General features: G+C 45.7%; 1 protein-coding gene across 7 annotated transcripts in view; it reads left to right on the top strand.

Moving 5' to 3' along the window:
• The window catches only part of rhot2 (ras homolog family member T2), a 44,643-nt gene extending 23,931 nt beyond the window's left edge, over positions 1–20,712 (top strand). For all 7 annotated transcript variants that reach the window (XM_078558805.1, XM_078558804.1, XM_078558809.1 and 4 more), the window contains 11 exons: positions 2,133–2,231; positions 4,514–4,622; positions 6,209–6,329; positions 6,894–6,978; positions 7,078–7,223; positions 10,877–10,977; positions 11,733–11,863; positions 12,661–12,741; positions 13,164–13,286; positions 14,687–14,889; positions 16,013–20,712. In XM_078558805.1, the coding sequence (XP_078414931.1) occupies positions 2,133–2,231; positions 4,514–4,622; positions 6,209–6,329; positions 6,894–6,978; positions 7,078–7,223; positions 10,877–10,977; positions 11,733–11,863; positions 12,661–12,741; positions 13,164–13,286; positions 14,687–14,889; positions 16,013–16,130 (1,317 nt within the window). In that variant the 3' untranslated portion in view covers positions 16,131–20,712. The remainder of the gene's footprint in view (positions 1–2,132; positions 2,232–4,513; positions 4,623–6,208; positions 6,330–6,893; positions 6,979–7,077; positions 7,224–10,876; positions 10,978–11,732; positions 11,864–12,660; positions 12,742–13,163; positions 13,287–14,686; positions 14,890–16,012) is intronic.
• Positions 20,713–21,010: the final 298 nt, after the last annotated feature.

The following is a 21,010-nucleotide window of genomic DNA, read 5'->3' as shown; positions in this document are numbered from 1 at the left end:
ATGACTGAGTCTCCGCAGCTTTCTTGGGTAGAGAATTCCAAAAATTCACCACCCTCTGAGTGAAGAAATTCCTCCTCATCTCAATCATGATAGCCTACCTCGTATTCTGAGACTGTGGGCCCGGTTCTAGACCCCTCCCACAGCCAGGGGAATCATCCTTCCAGCATCTACCCTGCTGAGCCCTGTAAGACTTTTGTATGCTTTGCTGAGATCACCTCTCATTCTTCTAAACTCTAGACAATATAGACACTGTCTCCTCAATCTCTCCTCATAAGAGAGTTCTGCCATCCCAAGGATCAGTCTGGTGAACCTTCATTGCACTCCCTCTATGGCAAGTATATCCTTCTTTAGGTAAGGAGACCAAAACTGTACACGATACTCTAGTGCGGTCTCATCAAGGCTGTGTACAATTGCAGCAAGACTCCTTTACTCCTGTACTCAAATCTTCTTGCAATAAAGGCCAGCATATCATTTTCCTTCCTAATTGTTTGCTGCATCTGCATGTTACCTTTCAGTGACTTATGAACAAAGACACCTAGGTCCCTTTGGACATCAACAGTTCCCAATCTTTCATCATTTAAGAAACATTCTACATTTTTGTTTTTCCTACCAAAGTGGATGACTTCACATTTTTCCACATTGTATTCCATCTAGGGAGTTCTTGCCCACCTTCGCCTGTCTAAATCCCCTTGAAACCTCTTTGCATCCTCCTCACAACTCATGTTCTGACCAAGTTTTGTGTCATCAGCAAACTTGGAAATATTACATTTGGTCCCCACATCCAAATCATTGATATAGATTGTGAAGAGCTGGGTCCCAAGCATTGACTCCACTCGTCAGAGCCTGCCAACCTGAGAATGACTTTGGGATGCTCTGAGGTCATAAAAGATGCTATCGAAATAAACTGTTCTTTGTGCTTAATTTAACACAGTGGCTCTATGTTTTTAAGAAAGTCCTTGCACTTATTGAACTTGGGACCATCTGGTCTCTGTGCTTCACCAAAGGTATGTTAACTGTTAGGCCATTACAGGGTTTTAAACGGCTTTTAAACTTTAAACTGGTTTTAAACGATAAGCACTAGCCTACCCATTAGCCTTGTACATTACAGAGATCGTGAATTCAAATTTGAGAATTCACATTCAGTTTTTGTAAAAAATATGGAATTAAAAATCTGTGTTTTTCTATTCGTAAATGGGATGCGGGTGTCGGTGGCTAGGCATTTATTGCTCATCCCTAATTGTCGTTGTTCAGAGAACATTTAAGAGTCAACCATATTGCTATGGGTGTCTGTGTGGAGTCACATGTCGGACAGCAGATTTCCTTCCCTAAAGGGCATTAGTGAACCAGATGGGTTTTTACGACCATCGGCAATGGTTTTGTGGTCACCATTAGACTTTTATTTCCGGATTTTTATTGAATTCAAATTCCACCATCTGCCATGAGGTTCAAACCCAGGTCCTGAGTTATTCACTGGTCGAACCCAGAGCATTACTCCAGGTCTCTGGAATACTAGTCCAGTGACAATATCACTATGCCACCGCCTCCCCCTAATGGGTGAAAGTGGCTGTGAAGCTTCCAATTGCCTTAAAAAAAACTCTGGTTCACTTTAGGGAAGGAAATCTGCTGTCCTTACCTGGCCTGAACCAATGTGTGATCCAGTCCCATACTGTCATGGTTGATTCCTAACTGCCCTCTGAAATGGTCTAGCAGCATCTTGGTTGTATCAAACTGCTACAACAAATGCAATAGTTCAAGAAGAAGGCCCATCACCACCACCTTCTCAGGGTAACTAGATTTGGGCAAGATATGTCAGTGTTGCCCATATTTCGAGAATTAATTTTTTAATAAAGGCCACTCTCGCATGTTGTTGGCCAAACGATAATTGCCAGAAGACACCTAAAAGTGGGAAGGAAAAGCTCACTGATTCATCGGAAGGGAATCACAGCCAAGTGAAGCGTTCTGTGTTGCTGATTTTATTTATCAAACTTGTGTGAGTCTAATTACTTAGCACGTCTCTGGCCAATACCTTTCCAGCCTTTACCTGGCAAATATTGTTTTAAGGGGTCATGCTGCATTTGACCCCAGTAAGATTGCCCATTTGTTCCTGGCTGATGAAGCTGTGTGTGTTCTAGCTGAAACCTTCGTGTGTTCAAGCCCTGACTCGGATCTTCAACATCTCTGACCTGGACAACGATCGGATTCTCAATGACACGGAGATGAACTTTTTTCAGGTAATTAATTGTTCAAATGGACAACGCACTAGGTTAACTTAATGTACTTTGTGCTGCTTATATCAGTCAGGATGAAAAAGGGCATTTGGCCCGATGAAACTTCTTTCTCAATACTCAAACTCACCCATTAGAGCATCATTATTCTGAATTTTTTGGCCTATTCTGTGCCTCACACTCTTTGACTAAAAATCTTTTGTTATACTTGTTTATAACTTAATCTTTTATAACTTAACTTTTTAATCTGTCTTGATTTTATCTGTGCCAGTTAATATTTTATATACCTCAGTAAGGTTCCCCTTATACACGGAATACTCAGAAGTTAAAATAATGAGACAGACCATTTGGTCCTTCCAAGCTATGTTAGTGTTTACCGTTCACGTGAGCAAATAATCCTAGTCTGATTTACCCACTCTGTTCCCATTTCCCTTTGACCCCTTTTTTTTCATCCATTTTTCCAACCTGATCTTGAAAATTGACAGTTTCAGCCTCAGTCACTAATCCTGAATTGAATTCCACAGCCTCATAACTCTGTATGAAAGCACCTCCCCACCACACCCCCACCGTCTGATCCCTCTTCCCCACACCTGACTCCTCTTCCTCACCCCCACCCTGTTTGGCCCCTTATATCCCTTCCTCACCTCGTTTGGCCATTTGTGTCCTCCCCGCCTCACTCACTCACCCACTCACTCACGTCTGATCCCCGACCACCACCCCCTCCTCCCCCCTCCCCCCACCACCTCCCCCCACCACCTCCCCCCTCCCCCCACCACCTCCCCCCTCCCCCCACCACCTCCCCCCACCACCTCCCCCCACCGCCCCCTCCCCCCGACCCCCACCGCCCCCTCCCCCCGACCCCCACCGCCCCCTCCCCCCCGACCCCCGACCCCCACCGCCACCTCCCCCCGACCTCCACCGCCCCCTCCCCCCGACCCCCACCTCCCCCCGACCCCCACCGCCCCCGACCCCCACCGCCCCCGACCCCCACCGCCCCCGACCCCCACCGCCCCCGACCCCCACCGCCCCCTCCCCCCGACCCCCACCGCCCCCGACCCCCACCATCCCCTCCCCCCGACCCCCACCGCCCCCGACCCCCACCACCCCCTCCCCCCGACCCCCACCACCCCCGACCCCCACCACCCCCTCCCCCCGACCCCCACCACCCCCTCCCCCCGACCCCCACCACCCCCTCCCCCCGACCCCCACCACCCCCTCCCCCCGACCCCCCCGACCCCCCCGACCCCCACCACCCCCCGACCCCCACCACCCCCCGACCCCCACCACCCCCACGTCCAGTCCGGCTTTACGTCCGGTCTGGCCCCGCTTCACGTCCAGTCCGGCCCTTCTTCCCTTTGGTCCTGTCTGGTCTGGCCCCTCCTCCCATCTGGCCCCTCCTCCTGCCTGGTCCGGCAACTCCTCCCCATCCCAGGCTGCCTCAGTCATTAACTGTAATTGAATTCTATAGCTTTATAACTCTGATGAAAGGCCTTCTCTCCAGGTGTAGAGCTTTAGATTTGCTAATGTTTTCTCCAATTTTTTTTAACCTGTAATTTCTTTAGATTTTACTGTACAGCAGCTCTCCCAGGCTACCCATTCAAAATCATTGGCAAAAAAAACCAGAAGGATGGGGAGGAGAATGTTTTTACAGAGGGCAGTCATGATCCACTATGTGCTGCCTGAAAGGCGGGTGGAAGCAGATTCAGTAGAAACTTTCAAAATTAATTGGATAAGACTGATTTGAAAACCTATGGGGAAAGGGCAGGGGAATGGGACTGTTTGGATAATCCAATTAAAGGGCCAATAGCCAGCTTCTGTGCTGTAAGATTGTATGAGAGGGGATTTGCTAGCCTGCAGTCCCACTTGATAGGTCATCTTTAAAAAGGGACTCACTTGATTAACTTAAGTTAAAGAGTTTGTTTGATAAGGGATTTGTTTGGGTGGAAATGTACCCAAAAGTTGGATTGGTAACTGAAGCGGTTTGAAGTGTGAGGATGGAGATGGGTGATGTGGATTAGGTGGATCCCAATGCATGTAATATAGACAGGTCTGGTAACTGTGGATTGAGGTGCTGCAGTAGAGATTGGACCAGAGAGTGAGTACGGACTCCAGTACATATAATGGACATTGGGCAGTCCCCACCAGGTGTGATGGGGACTGGATCAGGGACTGTAACAGAGTCTCAATCAGTAAATGCAAACAGACCCGAAACTGAGATCAAGTATTTCAGGAGCTAATCCACATCACAGTTTTGACCTCACTGCGTACTTTCTGATTTCTTCATTCAGAAATACTGTTTCAGGAACCCCTTATCACCACAAGCTTTAGAAGATGTTAAAACTGTAGTCTGGAAAAACACACCTGATGGAATCCTGGATGATGGGCTGACTTTAAGTGGTAAGTGGTTTACAATTCAAATGCACCAGAGATATAACATGATTTCTTGTTTAGATGTTAACTTTCTGTCAAGGGGTCAGGGGATGTTTGCAAAGCTCAGTCTGTTGAATTGAGGCTTGTAGAGTGGACCTGAACCATATCCGAGCCATAGGGCAGAATTTTCCCCCCCCGTTGGGTGTGGGCGGGAATGTTCAGGAGCGGTAACGTGCAGGCTTGCCTCCGATCGGCGCCCCCAATTGGGGGCATGCTGCCATTTTACGTGGGCGGGCCAATCAAGGCTCGCCCAGTGTGACGTCCACCAGGAAGCGCTATGTGCTCCCTGTGCGGTAGAGGGGATTCCCTAAGCCGAGAATGCGCTCTTTCGCGCATGCGTACGAAAGAGCGCACTCATCTCCCTGAGGCTAAGTGCTGCCTCAGGGAGATCAGCTCCAAATTAAAAAACGTTAAAAATAGAAAAATAAAATTTCCCTGACATGTCCCCTCATTTGACACTGTCCCTTGAGCTGGGACATGTCCATCACTTTTAGTTAAACTTTTATTAAATTTTTAAAAATCTACATGAAGCTCATCCCACCCGTGGATGAGGTTCCATGCTTTCTCTGAAGCCCGCCAGGGCTCCCGGCCTGCTCGCCAACCTTAAGGTTGGACGGGCAGGTCCATTAATGATGTAAATTACTTTTTCAATGGCCTCAATTAGCTGTTGACAGGTCAGCGGGCACACAGCTGATTTGGCTGCACCCCCGCCGACCTGAAAATTGAAAATGACGCGGGGTGACATCAGCGAGCGGGCCCCGCCCTCCCCGCTCGTCGACCGGGAAATCCTGCCCATAGAGTCAAAGGGAACTTCACTCCTCAGAATAGATTAGCAGGTAAGATCTCAGTTACTATTCCTGGAGAATTCTCTTCTGATTGAACAATGTATGTATGACCCAGATCCAACATGTAGGGAGAGCTTTATTTTTAAAAAGGAAATATTTTCAGGGTTATGGGGAAAGATCAGGCTGATTGGGTCGCTCTTTCAGAGGGTGGGCACAGGCTCAATGGGTGTTTGTTCAATATTCAAATTAAATTTCTATTATTATTTGTAATAGTTAGTAATAGACCAATAGAATATTTTCTGAAGGCAGCAATGCTGGGTCAGGCCCTAGAGTAGCCATTATCCTCAAGTAATGAAGCTGCATTGAACTTATGACATAAAAAAAACTTGAAGACTCTGTGCAACTTAACTGATGAGGATCCTGCCTGCTCCGCCTTTCTGATATTATGTAGAGTTCACAGCAATCTCTCCACACCGACCGCCAACCCCCACTTCAACCCTACTCCTCTCTCCTCCCAACTGCTTATTCAAAGCAGCACAGTTGTGATTGTGTTTTGTGTATGAACAGCTTGAGGGATGCCTCCCTGTGCCCTGTTTAATTTGTTTCTGAACTACAGTGTCTCATGCAGAGTGCAAAGCTGTGACGTTTTATTCTTGGTAAATGAGGTGGTGACGGTTCTTGATTTAAATAGGCACAGCTGGCAGTTTGAACACACTGCTCACATTTGACTAAACCTGTACACCCCCGCCCCATCCTAACCCCTCCCAGGTTTCCTTTTCTTGAACATGTTGTTTATCCAGCGCGGAAGACACGAAACCACATGGACCGTTCTACGAAAGTTCGGCTACGATGATAACTTGGAGCTGACAGACGACTACCTTCATCCTCCGTAAGTAACAGTAAGCTGAGGATATAGTGTTACAGTCATGCTTCTGGGAGTGTCTGTCTTCAATTCAGATTGGGCACACCAGCAGATGTTGTTGATGTGGGCAGACTGGCAATTAGAACAATTAATGTCACAACTGAGAAGTTTAATGGATGATATCTGATCCCCACATGGAGCTGTTAATAAGTCTACAAAGGAGCACAGAGCACTTGGGATGAAGAGACAGTATGATTTGCTCTTAATGGTTGTTGCTTCTATATTCCATGAATCTGAGCCCAAAGTGTAGAAGAGCTATCAATTCAGAAACTGTTTTTAAGTTGGCCTAGTGAACAAAGCTGGATTAAAAACTCTATCAAATTAAAATAGCCATCAGTTCCAACCATACAACTGGATGTTTCCAGCACAAACAAAGAGTATCTCCTCTCCTGCCCCACATACATGATTTAAACCATGCAACATGTTGACCTCTAATCCAATAATGGTGGTCATTGCTATAGTAGCTTGTTGGGATCACGCTGTGGACGTTTGCAGGAATCTGTAATTCATCAGCTGCATACTTCTTTGCAGGTTGCGAGTTCCTTACAATTGTACAACTGAGTTGAATCACTGCACCTACATGTTCCTGCAGCAAATCTTTGAAAAGTATGATGCAGTAAGTAGCTTTCTCTTGAGATCTGCAGCATGGGTGGGAGGGAAGGGCAGGTTACTTGGGGCATGCTTCCTGTCTCACCTGTGATTTTCTTGCTCACAGGATAATGATAACGTTCTGTCTCCAATTGAATTGAAGAATTTATTCACTGTATTTCCCTACTTCCCCTGGGGCCCAGAGGTCTTTAACACAGTGTGCACAGATGAGAGGGGCTGGATCACTCTTCATGGCTATCTGTGTCACTGGACGTAAGTGTTTGTCTGTAACTGTGTGTGTTTGTCAACGCTGTTAACATTTATTGGGGTAGTTCTCAGAGCTCAATCCCCTTGGAGGTACTACCTATGTATTTGACTGCCCCAGAAGGTTAAGTAAATCAGACAGAGCTAAAGAGTTCACATAGCAGAAGAGACAAGTTAGATAAAATCTTAAGTTGGGTGATTTTTGTCTCAGAAAGTAATGTGGTAGGCTGTTCGTTCAGGTGAGACTGCCAAAGTGGACAGTCTTAGCTGCAGCTCAGTGCATATCACTCTCGCCTGAATCAGAAGATCATGAGTTCAAATCTCCTTGCCTTTAGCCTCTTGGAGACTAAAACACAAAACCTTTAAGGCTGACACTTCGGTGCAGTACTGAAGGAATTTCCGGATGAGATGTTAAACCAAGGCCCTGTTTGCCGCCTCATGAGGATATAAGAGATTCCAAGGCACTATTCTTTAGAAGGGCAGGGGAGTTATTCTTGGTATCTTGGCCAAAATTTATCGCTCAATCAACATCACTAAAACAGATTACCTGTCCTTTCATTTCACTGCTGTTTGTGGAAGCTTGCTGTGCACAAATTGGTTGCCACATTTCCTACATGATAACAGTGACTACACTTCAAAAGTACTTCATTGGCTGCGAAGAACTTTGGGCGTTTTGAAGTCGTAAAAGGTGTTGTATAAATATAAAATCTTTCTTTCAGTGCTGTTGTGTTCGAGAGACAATGGGATGCATTTCTAGGGAGAAAAGGAATAAAGGGATTTGATGGTAGCCATGTAGTTTTTTTTATTATTTCTGAAAAGGGACAGGATTGTTGGGGCTCCTCCCACTACTACCTCATCACCCCTCCCCAGTCACCCCCACAGCTCAGTCACCACCTCCCCCACCCAGTCACTCTCATCGCCCAGTCAGCCTCTCCTCCACCACCCGTTCTCCCTTTCCCTCACCCCCTCCTCTGCCCCAACACCCAGTCACCCCATCCCCCACCTTCCAACTCAGTCTTCCCATCCACCCAGTGGTGTAGGAGCTCTAAGAAAATGTGTTGGCCATATCATTTCTAAATCTACTATTACATCATTTTCCTATGTATTAATCATTTGAGCCCCCAAATGTCAGTAAAACTACGCTTTTTACGTGAAAAATAATGTGCCCAATATCATGTGGCATTTTGAATCATTATTCAACAATTTAATTATTTAATTCAAGCCTACTAAAACATGAATTACAGAAAACTACTTACTTCTGACTAGGGGATGGTATATAGAGGGGCCACTGCTTTTTTTGATTTATATTTATAACTTAGACCTGGGCACAATTAGTACAGGGCACAATTTCAAAATTTGAAGATGATGCAAGACTTGGAAGTATTGTGAACTGTGAGGAGGATAGTGATAGACTTCAAGAGGACATCGACAGGCTGGTGGAATGGGCAGACACATGGCAGATGGTATTTAACGTAGAGAAGAGTGAAGTGATACATTTCCTCAGAAGAATGAGGGGAGGTGACATAAAACAAAGGGTACAATTCTAAAGGAAATGCAGGAGCAGAGGCACCTGGGTGTATATGTGCATAAATCATTGAAGGTGGCAGGGCAGGTTGAGAAAGCGGTTAATAAATTAACCTGAACCCTGGGTTTTATAAATAGGCGCAGAGTACAAAAACAAGCAAGTTATGAATCTTCATAAAACACTGGTTCAACCTCAATTGGAAAGATGTGATGGTTTTAGAAAGGGTGCAGAAAAGATTTACAAGAACGGTTGTTCTGAGGATGAGAGACTTCAGTTATGTGGATAGATTGGCGAAGCTGGGGCTCTTCTCCTTGGAGAAGAAAAGGTTGAGAGGAGATTTGTTAGACATGCTCAAAATCATGAGAGTTCTGGATAGAGTAAATGGGAAAGAACTGGTTCCATTGGCAGAAGGCCAAGAATCCTGTGGTGATTAACAAAAGAACCGGAGGCAACAGGAGGAAAAACTTTGTGCAACAAGTGGATTGGATCTGGAATGCACCCCTTGAGTGTGTGGTGGAGGTCGATTCAACTGTGGTTTTCAAAAAGGAACTGGGTAATTATTTGAAGAGAAGATTTAACAGGGCTACAGGGAAAAGGTGGAGGAGCGGGACTAGCTGAATTGTTGTTGCAGAGAACTGACACAGAGACAATGTGCAGAATGGCCTCCTTCTGTGCTGTAACCATTCTAGTATAGATACATTCAAGGAACTTGATAAACATGAGGAAGAAAGAAGCTGGAGGTTACCCTGAAAATGTGATCAAAAGGGGTGGGAGGAGGCTTGTGTGGAACATAAACATCAACCTAGATGAGTTGGGCCAAATGCCCTGTTTCTGTGCTGTAAATTCCATGCAAAGCTGGCAGCAGGGAATACAAACACTATACTGTATTTCACATCCTCAGGCCATCACAGCCAAGGAATTTATATGGATCACTGTCTCACCACACTCTCTCTCCCCACATTCTCCCTCCCCCCCCACCCTCTTCCCTCCCACCTCACTTTCTCTCTTTCCCCTCCCCCCCCCCCCACCCACTTTCTCTCTCTCTTCAAAAGTACCTGAATCTGCACCTAAAGTGCTGTAAGCTGCAGGGCTATGGGCCGGGTGCAGGAAGGTGGGATTAGGAAGGGTACCTGGGTGTCCTCATGGTTGGCATGGACAAGATGGGCTGAATGGCCTTCTGTGCTGTAACTTTTCTATGGTTCTTCCCCCCCCCCACTCTCCCTCTCTTGCCCTCCCACTCTCTCCCTCTCTTCCCCCCACCCACTCTCTCTCTCTCTCCCTCTTCCCCCCCACCCACTCTCTCTCTCTCCCTCTTCCCCCCAATCTGTCTCTCTCTCTCCCTCTTCCCCCCCACTCTCTCTCTCTCCCCCCAACTCTCTCTTTCTCTCCCCCCCACCCTCTCTCTCTCTCTCTCCCCCCCACCCTCTCTCTCTCTCTCCCCCCCACCCTCTCTCTCTTCCTCCCCACTCTCACTCTCTCTCTCACACTCTCTTCCCCCCCTCTCGCTCTCTTCCCCTCGCCCCCTCCCCTCTCCCCCTCCCCTCGCCCCCTCCCCTCGCCCCCTCCCCTCGCCCCTCCCCTCGCCCCCTCGCCTCGCCCCCTCGCCTCGCCCTCTCCCCTCGCCCTCTCCCCTCGCCCTCTCCCCTCGCCCTCTCCCCTCGCCCTCTCCCCTCGCCCCTCACCCTCTCTGTCTCTTCTCTCCCCGTCCCCCTCTCCCCTCACACAGACTCACTCACTCAGACGCCAATGGGCCGCGCTCCAGTTGTCTCGCGCTCCGTTGAGGCTCCCCTGGACCCCACCACTCCAGCTGCTTCGTGCTGAGGCTCCCCTGAGCCCTACAGTTTCAGTTGCCTGTTGTCCCAGGCCCTGGGACTTCCCACTCTTTGCTGCTCGTCCAGCCTATCAGCAGCAAATGAAGAGAGAAAAAAGCCTTTGATTGGAGGAAAAACTTTGCAGCATGTTTCAAACATTGGTCACTTGAATGTCCAACAAGTTTGGCAGGCTTCTGGAGCTGCAAGAAACTTAAATCAGCTGCCCCTGAACCCAGACCCTGTTGAAATGATTATTGTTTGCCACCTGGCCTGGACTCTGCATTAACTGAGAAGCAGCTCACTCCCCTTTGGTTTTTCCTGGATAGGTTCACAGCCTACCTGGATGTCCATCGCTGCATAGAGTATTTGGGATACCTGGGTTACACCACCATCATGGAGCAAGAATCCCAGACAGCAGCCATCACAGGTAGGGAGCAACACTTGGCTCACTCTGACACCATCTATAGAATGGCTCACCACAGCTTTAGATGGTGTTTATGGCGTATGGACCTCTGGATGCGCGGAAGCAGAGCTTAAACAGCTATATAATTGCTTTCGGTACCTCTGAGCTGGAGAAAGATCAGCCTGGTCTGTCATTCTGTGATGTCTCTGTTATCATGTGTGAATGTGCCTAGAGTTCAGGTGTTTAAGATGATTTTAGAGCAAGTTTGTTGAGGAATGATCTTTCTACACACAAAGGATAGTGGAAACTGGATCTCCTTCTCCCTGCATTCCCCCCACCTCTCAAAAAAAGCTGTTGAGGTTGGGGAGCCAATTAAAAATTTCAAAGCTGAGATTTTGTTAGGTAAAGGTATTAGGGTTACAGAACAAAGGGGGCAAGGTACAGATGAGCTTCAATCTAACTGAATAATGGAACAGGAACAGGGGGCTGAATACCTCCTCCTGTTTCTATGTGAGGACACTGCTTTGATGCACCTTATAGTGGAATAGCCCACCGGCATTCGTTGGACTTACATGAGGAATGGTCCCTTGGGAGGACCTGTGGGACTAATTCTTGTCACACTGATGCCTTCAGGAGTGGAACCTTGCCTCCTCCTGCTCCTGTATAATGCCCATGGCTGATTCCCAAGCTTAGCGTTGCTGGATTTCTCACATGTATTTCACTACCTGTCGTCACACCAAAAGGTTGATGCTTTTTATCTTAAAATAATACTGTTTCAGTCACTCGGAGTAAGAAGCTGGACCTGGAGAAAGGACAGACTCAGAGGAATGTGTTTCTGTGTAAAGTAATCGGACCAAAGGGCACGGGGAAAACGGCGTTCTTGCAGGCCTTCCTGGGGCGGAGTTTGAAGGTAGGGTTAATACCCCTCCCATTGGACATCAGTCAGGTGTTGATCTTGTCCCCCTTACTCCCTTAGTTGTGTGGCATGGGTGCGGTGTTAGCTCATGTACGTGGAGTTGCTCCCACTGAGGAATGTTTGCCCAAAGCCTGCCTGCTCCCTCTGCCTCATATCCTTATTTTCAAAATCCTCCATTGCCTCACCTCTCCCTATCTCAGTAAGCTCCTCAAGCCCTACAACCTTCTGAAATATCTGTGCTCCTCCAGCTCTTTGCTCATGAGCATTCCCAATTTTAATTGCTCCACCATTGACGGCTGTGCCTTCAACTTCCTGGAAACTCTGAAGTTCCTCCCTAAACTCACTGCATTTAAGATGCTCCTTCAAACCTACTCCTTTGATCAAGCTTTTGATTACCTGTCCTAATATCTCCTTATGTGTGACTGGCTGTCAAATTTTGTTTGATCATGCCCCTGTGAAATACTTTGGAACATTTTACTATGTTAAAGGCACTATATAAATGAAGGTATGGGTCATGTGTTCCTTCATTAGTGCTGGCTCAGAATCCTGAAATTTCCTACCTAACATCATCATGAATAGCATCACCTCACGGATTGCAATGGTTTAAGAAGGTCCATCAGGGCAACTGGAATGGGCATTAAATGCAAACTTGCTGGTGTTGCCCACATTCCAAGAACAAACAAGTAAATACACACATGGCGTACTGCAATGCTAAACAAATCGAAAGTTCATACTGTAATAAAGCTCAGGGTTATGATGCTTCTTTAAAGATCTTTGTCCTTTTGTTTCAGGTGCAGAGTGAGATGGGCAGAGATGTCTCTGACTTCACAATCAACACTGTGCAAGTCAACAGCCAGGACAAGTATTTAATAGTAAGCACCTGAGTCCTTAGAATAACAGGTGGTGGAGGATTCGTACCAGCGCAGCAATAAATTCCAGCACAATTACTACCATTAACATCATCACTGAAACACTCTAAATAGATGTTAATATGTTACTGCAGTACACTGCTTTCTCAAACTTTGGTGTCGGGTATGTTGTGAGGGAGGTGTGTACTGATGCAGTGTTTGTGTGTACTCACCGTGTGTCTTTCCCTGCATGTCTGTGTGTCCCAGAATGTGTGTATGCACTCTCCCAGTATGTGTGTGTACATATATGTATTCATCCTCTGTGTATGTCTGTATGTCTTTATGTATGCCTCTGTCTCACCTCTATCTCTGTTTCTGACTGTTTGTATGTCTCTCTGCATCCAACAATAGAATGATATGCTCACTTGTGCCTCTCTGTGCCCTAGCTGCATGAGGTGGATGTTGATACCGAGTTCCTGAAAGCCTCCAGTGCCGCCTGTGATGTTGCCTGTTTGATGTATGATATCACTGATGCCAAATCCTTCAACTACTGTGCCAGTATTTACAAGGTGAGCTGCTGTCTGATTGACATAAGTAACAGACCAGGATCTGGAACAGGCTCGAGGTAGTTTTGCATGCCTCCGTAGTATCTTGTGCACTCCAGGAAGTTGGCCTTTGCAGACCGAGGAATGAGGAACAAAAGCCTTGGATTTATACTGAATTTTATTATTGCTCTCAGGGCATCTCAATACTTTAAACTGAGGTCCTGAAAGCCCTCTCAGATAGATATAAAAGAACTCATGACACTGTTTTGAAGAGGAGCAGAGGAGTTCTCCCTGGTGTCCTGGGCCAATATTTATCCCTCAAAGTACACCTAAAAGCCAGTTATGTGGTCACTATTACATTGCTGTTTATGGGAGCTTGCTGTGCGCAAATTGGCTAAGGCTTTTTCTATGTTATAACGGTGTTTACACTTCAAAAAATAGTACTTCATTAACTGTAAAGCACATTGGCATGTCCTGAGGTTGTGAAAGGTGCTATAGAAATTAAAGTTCTTTCTTTACCCCCCACCTTGATATCTAATAGAAATGGTCACATTGGTGTGCATTGCTTGTACTGGCAATGTATGAAAGATGGACTCTTATACAGATGCCCACCTACGGGAATAATTGACATCACTAGTAGGGCTTTTGATTGGATGCTCCAGGAGAGGGGTGTGATATTGGAGCTTCTGCTCATTGTACACCCTTTCCAATCTCCCTTTCCGTTAACTTCCAAGAGAAAGAAAAGTCGAACAGGATGTGTAACTAGCGCCAGACCCAGGGTCATCCACTCCACATCCCAAGTGAAGTGTGAAGTTATAGCAGCTATTTAAAAAAATAAATTATTCATTCTTGCTGGCAAGGCCAGCATTTATTACCCATCTCTAGTTGCCCTTGAGAAGGTGGGATGAGCCGCCACCTTGAACCGCTGCTGTCCATGTGGTGTGGGTACACCCACAGTGCTGTTAAGGTGGGAGTTCCAGGGTTTTGACCCAGCGACAGTGAATGAACAGTGATATAGTTCCAAGTCAAGATTGTGTATGACTCAGAGATGGGCTTGCATGTGGTGCTGTTCCCATGTGTCTGCTGCCCTTGTTCTTCTAGGCAACAGCGGTCCTGGGTTTGGAAAGTGCTGTCAAAGAAGCCTTGGTGAGTTGCTGCACTGCATTTTGTCAATGGTACATACTGTTGCCACTGAGTGACTGTTTAAGGTGGCTGCTTTATCTTAGGTGGTGTCAGGCTTCTTGAGTGTTGTTGGAGTTGCATTCATCCAGGCAAGTGGAGAATATTCTATCACACTATTAACATATGCCTTGTAGATGTTGGACAAGCTTTGGGGAGTCAAGAGGTGAGTTACTTGCTGCAGAATTCCCAGCCTCTGACCTGCTCTTGTAGCCACAGTAGTTGTATGGTTTGTGTCTCTGTAGGAACACTACATGGAGAGCAGAATCCCCTGCATCTTTGTCGCATCAAAGGCTGATTTGCCCGAACAAAAGCAGGAACATGGGATCACGCCTGTAGAATTCTGCTACAAACACAGACTCCCAGCCCCATTTCATTTCAGCTGCAACAGCGACGAAGCAACAAACTCACAGATCTACTCCCGGCTCGCACTTGCCGCAGCATTCCCGTGAGTATCCTGCAATGTTCCCGGTTTTGCCAGAAGATTGTTGTGAAGTTCACCTGGTGCTGTGGTCCCTGGTTTCCCTCTGAGGGAGGGTTCAATTGGCACAGATTGATGGGCAGATAATATGAGTTGGGAGGGGATTAGTATTTCAGGTGGAATTGGGAGGTGGGGGTGTTCTTGGGTTGTGCCAGAGAGCAGAGTAAGGGTGTGAATAGAGAAGATGGATGTGGTTGGGTTTAAAGAAGTGAAGGGAAGGTTGAGTATTTGGTAGAAGTAGATCGGTTGTCCATTCTGGCCCTGATTGAAGTACCTGCTTCTTGAACAAGGTCACCTCCCCCAACCAGAAACGGCTCCAGCTCTCGTTTGAAGGAATTCCGTGATTCCGCATCCACACGCGAGCTGCCAGCCTGTTTCAGAAATCCACTATCCTCTGGGAAAAGGACCACCTCCTGAACCTCTAACCTTGATCTGGCCTTAAATAACTTGAGATTGTGACCCCTGGTTGGAAGAAACTGTCAACTCAAGTACAGTCTGTTCCCTTCTTCATTTTATAAACCTCACATTGCTGTATCACTTTGGGATTCAGAACTCACTGGGCTCCTGAGCTTGAATGTGTTCACCAGTCACTGGGATCTGAAGAATCCACTCAGCAAGGTTTCGGTCAATACCAGTGTGGAGTGGGGGGTGGGGTGAGGGCGGGTGTGCCAGGACAGTGTGAGTTGTCTACACTACAATTTGCCGTTGACCACTTTGCAGCTGCATTGGAAGTACTGCAGCTATCTGCTCAGTGCCTCGTAGTAGCTGTGTTTGGAGAGATGGTAAGGGGCACTGTGCAGGAGCCATGGTTGCAGTACGTAAGCAAGTTCTCCCAGAGACCAATCTTCCCATAGAGTTTTCCATGAGTTGGGCAACATCTCATGGCCTGGAAATGAAGGTTATTGAGTTCCCCCGCCCCCAGGAAACGTGCATTTGCATTGATGATTTTCATGTGATGATCACATCCCGTTTACATATTCACCTGCTGTAACCTTGGTCCCTTTGCATAGCAACAGCTGGGGCCCACAGCTGTCCCATTTATCCTCACTGACCTCTATCTCTCTCTCTCTCTCTCTTACGTTTCCTGCAGTGACCTGAATGATGCAGAGCTCAGCATCACATCCTTCTGGCTACGAATCACATTTGGAGCCACCATTGTTGCCTTCTTGGGACTCGGCATCTATAAAGCACTGGCCAGGCAGAAATAGCAGGAGACAGCTGGCCAGCACAAAGTGGACGGTGTCCTAGAGGCGGAGCTTAACAGCGTTGGGGGAGTGAGCGCTGATTTGCCATCCTGTGGGATTTTACTCACAGCTATATTTGGGATTTGGTTCGGGGTACAGGGAGAAGCAATCAGCTTTAATGGTGAAAGAATTGAATAAGGAGCTTGTGCCCAAGTATTTTGACAAGACATGTAAGAATGGACTTTTCTCTCTATAACTGTTAAAGTATCTACTGGACAGGAGACTTGACCAGTCTGAGCTGTGGAAAGTTGCTTAACTTACTCCAACTACACCGTTGGCAGCTACTACCAATGTGTGTTTAGCTCTGCACCTTCTCATCTCAATATTTGGTCAACATATCCTGTCCTTTTGCTACCTCCTGGTTCTTCGGGGCTTATTGTTCCTCTACTCCACTAAGCAGCTCATCATGTTCACCAGCAAAGCCCTGGTTAAACTGCAAGTGGCACATTTTTCAGGCGATGTATTTTAGTGTCAGCCTCTTACAACATGCTACTTGATTGTAAAGTAAAACCCCTCTGTTCTGTGGAATAATTGGGTGAGCAAAAACCAGGGTACATCAGCAAAGATACGAGAAACAGTTTCTCACAATATTTTTATACCAGAGTTTGCAACTCGATGCACTGATGTATTTTTTCATATAAGGAAAAGAATACCCCAGAGTATTTCATCGTACTTTTAGATATTGTTGGTGCAGAGACCATAACCTCCTGTCATCTTCGCAGGCTCTGGCTGAGTAAAGTAACGGAAATTTGGATTCTACAAAGGCCTGTGCATTGTCGGTGCAGTCTAGTTAGTGCCTCTCTCTGTGTAGAAGAGAGGGTACACGTACACCCACAGCAACCTGCTTCTGAAACTGCACCAAATATCTGTACAATTTTGATTCTCACGATCTCTGTAAAATCTCATCTCTGGATAAACAGGTACAAAGCTATATCACAAACTCATCCATCAGGGAAATGATGCACTTAATGTATAATTGATTGCAGTGTTTAACTACACAACAACAGTAACTACACTTCAAAAAAATAAGTAACTTATTGAATATTATCTGCCTTGACATGTCCTGAGGATGCAGCTCTTTCTTTAATCACTTGTTTTCAATAGTTCTTAGTGGCCTTTCCTGAATTTGATGAAGATTCAAATCTCACTTACATCAACATGTCCTTAATCGTTGACTTTTCCAAGTTCCTCACTTCCTGTGTTGAAATCCTAATCATAATTCCTGTTTTGGGACATGATGTTAGGAACAGGAGGAGGCCATTCATCCTCTCCAGCCTGTTCCACCATTCAGTCAGCTCATGGCTGATCTGTATCTCAAATTAATTTACCCACCTTTAGCTCTGAAATCTCTTGGTTTTGTATTTTTGCCATTATGTGACTGGTGGAGGTGACACGCCCAGTGTCCTTATCATTACAGGTCACAGGCCTGTCTCATCAGCTTTGAGATCCAATGTACTGGATCATATTTGTAGTGTGAATTAGTGATAGAGTTCCTTTTGGTAAAAAGTAGTATTTTTTTTAAATGCAGTGTTCCATGTTTAACTGTCCTATGATGTACATGTTTGATTAAAAGCGTACTAATATAAAATAGTCATAAACGTGATACACAGAGAGAGTATTTCTGGGACTTAAAATCCACTCCCATCCCTCATCCATTCTCTGTCTTCCTACTAACCTTTAAAGGGCAGAGTGGCTATTAGCTCACCAGCTCTGTGGAGCCTTGTGCCTAACCTTGTAAAGTGTTTAATGTTTGAGCTTATAACATGAGAAATATGAATGCTGGCGAATGGGACACGCCATTTCAAGTGCTTTCTATCAGAGAATGAGAAATAGGTGCTGGAGTAAACCATTTAGTCCCTTGAGCCCCCTAAACCTTTCCATATGATAATGGCTGATCTTTACCTCAGTTCCACTTTTGGTCCCTATCCCCATCCCCATATTTCTTGATTCCCTTAGTGTCCAAAACTTTATCAATCTCAGTCTTGAATATGATCATCGACTGAACATGTTCTAGGGTAGGGAATTCCAAAGATTCACAGCCCTTTGAGTGAAGAAGTGTTTGCTCACCTCAGTCCTAAATGCCAGCTCCTTATTCTGAGACTGACCCTTAGTTCTAGACTCTCTTAGCATCTTCTATGTCAAACCGTCTATCTTGTGCTACCGACGTGCCTTAGCCCCAACATGGAAAACGCAACCTTTCAATTTCCATTTCTGGTGCAGCAGCTGTCAATTGGAGTCACTGCCTCAGCCAAGAACAGCCCTGACACTTGATTAAAAGTGACATTTCCTTTGTATTGTGAGAAATAATGAGCAGCTCTTGTATGTTTGCTCATTTCATGCCTGGTGTCATCCTACCAACCTCTTGCAATTAGTTTGTGGCACCAAAAATATCTTGGGACATCGTAGTTAGGTTCCAGTGCTATAGCTCCAGAAGGGCATCACTTGAACAGCATCAAGATGTTATTGTGCTGACATCATCTAGTTATAGCCCATGCAGAGCATAAACACCAGCGTAGACCAGTTTAGCTGAATGGTCTGGTTCAATGTTGTAAATTCTAATCCCTGAGGGATATTTACCAGCTTGAATTTCTTTGCTGGCAAGAAATTAAATTGGGTCCAAGGGTTTCAATACAAGACAGGACTGTTGATACTGGAGGAGAAGCTATCACTCTGCTTTGTTTAAATAGAATAAGATGTGACTTCACGCTTGCTCAGGTGATGGAAAATATAGCTCCTGTAAAACAGTTGAACTCTCACGCAGAAAAGCATTGCATTTGTTCCAATACCAAACTCATTCAAGACTGTACCTGAATGGCGGATCACGCTTAGGTCTGTTCTATTCCTCATTTGTATTCCAATGGCATTTAGGTGTCAGTTTTGAAAAGGGATTGTTGTTTTTGTTGGACATGATTAAATTTAACAGAACAGACCCTGAGAACACGGTCTAAAATATACAAATTCTCATTACCTTTGCACTCTTCTATCTACAAAGCGGAGTGAGATTGAATGATCCAGCACAAGAGGAAGCCATTCAGCCCATCATGTCTGTTCCAGCTCTTAGAACTATCCTCCTACTCCCTTGCTGTTTCCCAATATCCCTGAAAATTTCTCCTTTTCCTGTGAAATGCTGCATGTTTTCTGCTTTGATTTTTGTTTTTTTTAAATGGTAAATTTATTTCTGCTTCTTCCTCCCACTAGTTATTTTTACCACTTTTTCTCTGGATCCAAAGCATCCACTAATTTGGCAGGAGAATATTCAAACCAGGTAACTTGTGTCTCCAAGCTCCATTGCTGCTCTGACTCAGTTGGCTGGAATTATTGAGAATTGCTTCCAAATGACTCCTCCTTCACTGCCACTCCACATTGCTGCACCTAAGATCAGGAACACGATGCCTGCATGCCCCATTCCTCTGGACCGTGCCATTTGTCTGTCTGATTTGCTGCTCTCAAGGGGAAGGATGGATTGTGAATGCTTTCTGCTGTGCAGTTTTAAAAAAAACTGTCTCGATTGCAGTGCCAGTTGTTTTCCCCCATTCCCCAAACTACAGTCGTGGGCATAACAACTGTAGAATCATCCAGAGTGACTGGCTCAAAGGAGCTAAGAGCTAACACTCCCAAAAGGCCAAGCCCTCCCAACTCTTTTTTGCCAGTTTCCCAGTCATTTGACCCAATACACATTTACTGCTCCCACAATAAATTAAGCCTCCTGATCCTGTTCAGTCCATGTAAAATGTATGTTTGCATGTCAGCCTGTTATGTCAATGTACGCATTGGGTTTTGTCTCGTGCTCCTGTTTGGCCATTGCATGACCCATCATTGAATGGTTCTGACCAATATCAGCAGCTAAGGAGATTTTGATGCGGCCCCTTTCACTTGTAGGTGCCTTTTGCTTCCCTATTGAATTTGGTCTGCATTCTCCCCTTCTCTCCTGGTACCAGCTGTCCTCTGGTGCCTTGGCCAAGTGATCTTTAGTTGCATTTGGGTCATTATAGTGAGGGTAGCAGACTATTTAACTCCAGTGGGAAAGCTGCAGGTAAGACAGGTTTCCTGATCAATATGCTGGAGTCTCTTTCCCCACCTTACTCGTTGTCTGAGCTCAGAGGCCAATTACTGGTCCCTAGTTGCTTTCCCCAGCTAACATCAGTTACCTCAACAGGGGCCAGAGATTGAACCTGGCACCTTCCCAGTCGCTGCAACTCACCAAGCTATCCGGATTTGCAGGTTTTCTAATTTGATTGCAGCCACCCATTGCGTATATTGTGCTGCAGTTTTCAGTTTACAAAGAAGGAAAAGAGGGCAGAATAAGACCTAATTTGAAAAGGCAACAGACGGAGGTAAACCATTAATCACATCTTCAGATCATTGTGCTTGTTAACTGTGGAACTGGAATTTACTTTGCTCCTGTTTGTCTAAAAATTGTCTTGTAGTAAAATTCTTTGAGTCAGTAAACATAAATTGTTATATTCTTGTGATTTTTAAATGAGAAAGTCTTTCTGTACCTTTCCTTTAATGAAAAGATAAATATATTTTCAGAGTTTGCATTTGACTTTGTGTTGGACTATGTTTCTACATGATTATTTTGAACAATGCAAATGAATTTAATGCAGTGTTATCCAGGGTGTGAGCTACTGATCACATGAGGGCTGATTGGGAATCCAGATGTGGTCATTTGCATTCCTGATCAGTGAATAATGATTGATCAACAGACACCATGTGTGGCCTGTAATCTTGAGCTTCATTCACACAGCATATGGATGTGAACTTTAACCTTTCAGTGTGTTTGTTGGTAAAGTTGTAAGATGAAAATCAGAGTGAGTGTGTATTTTTGATTGTTCTGGCTGGTT

The sequence above is a fragment of the Cetorhinus maximus genome, chromosome 15 (genome assembly GCF_964194155.1).
Source record: "Cetorhinus maximus chromosome 15, sCetMax3.hap1.1, whole genome shotgun sequence".
NCBI lineage: Eukaryota > Metazoa > Chordata > Chondrichthyes > Lamniformes > Cetorhinidae > Cetorhinus > Cetorhinus maximus.
Note: the sequence above shows the minus strand (reverse complement) of the source record. Positions and strands in the feature narration are given on the sequence as shown.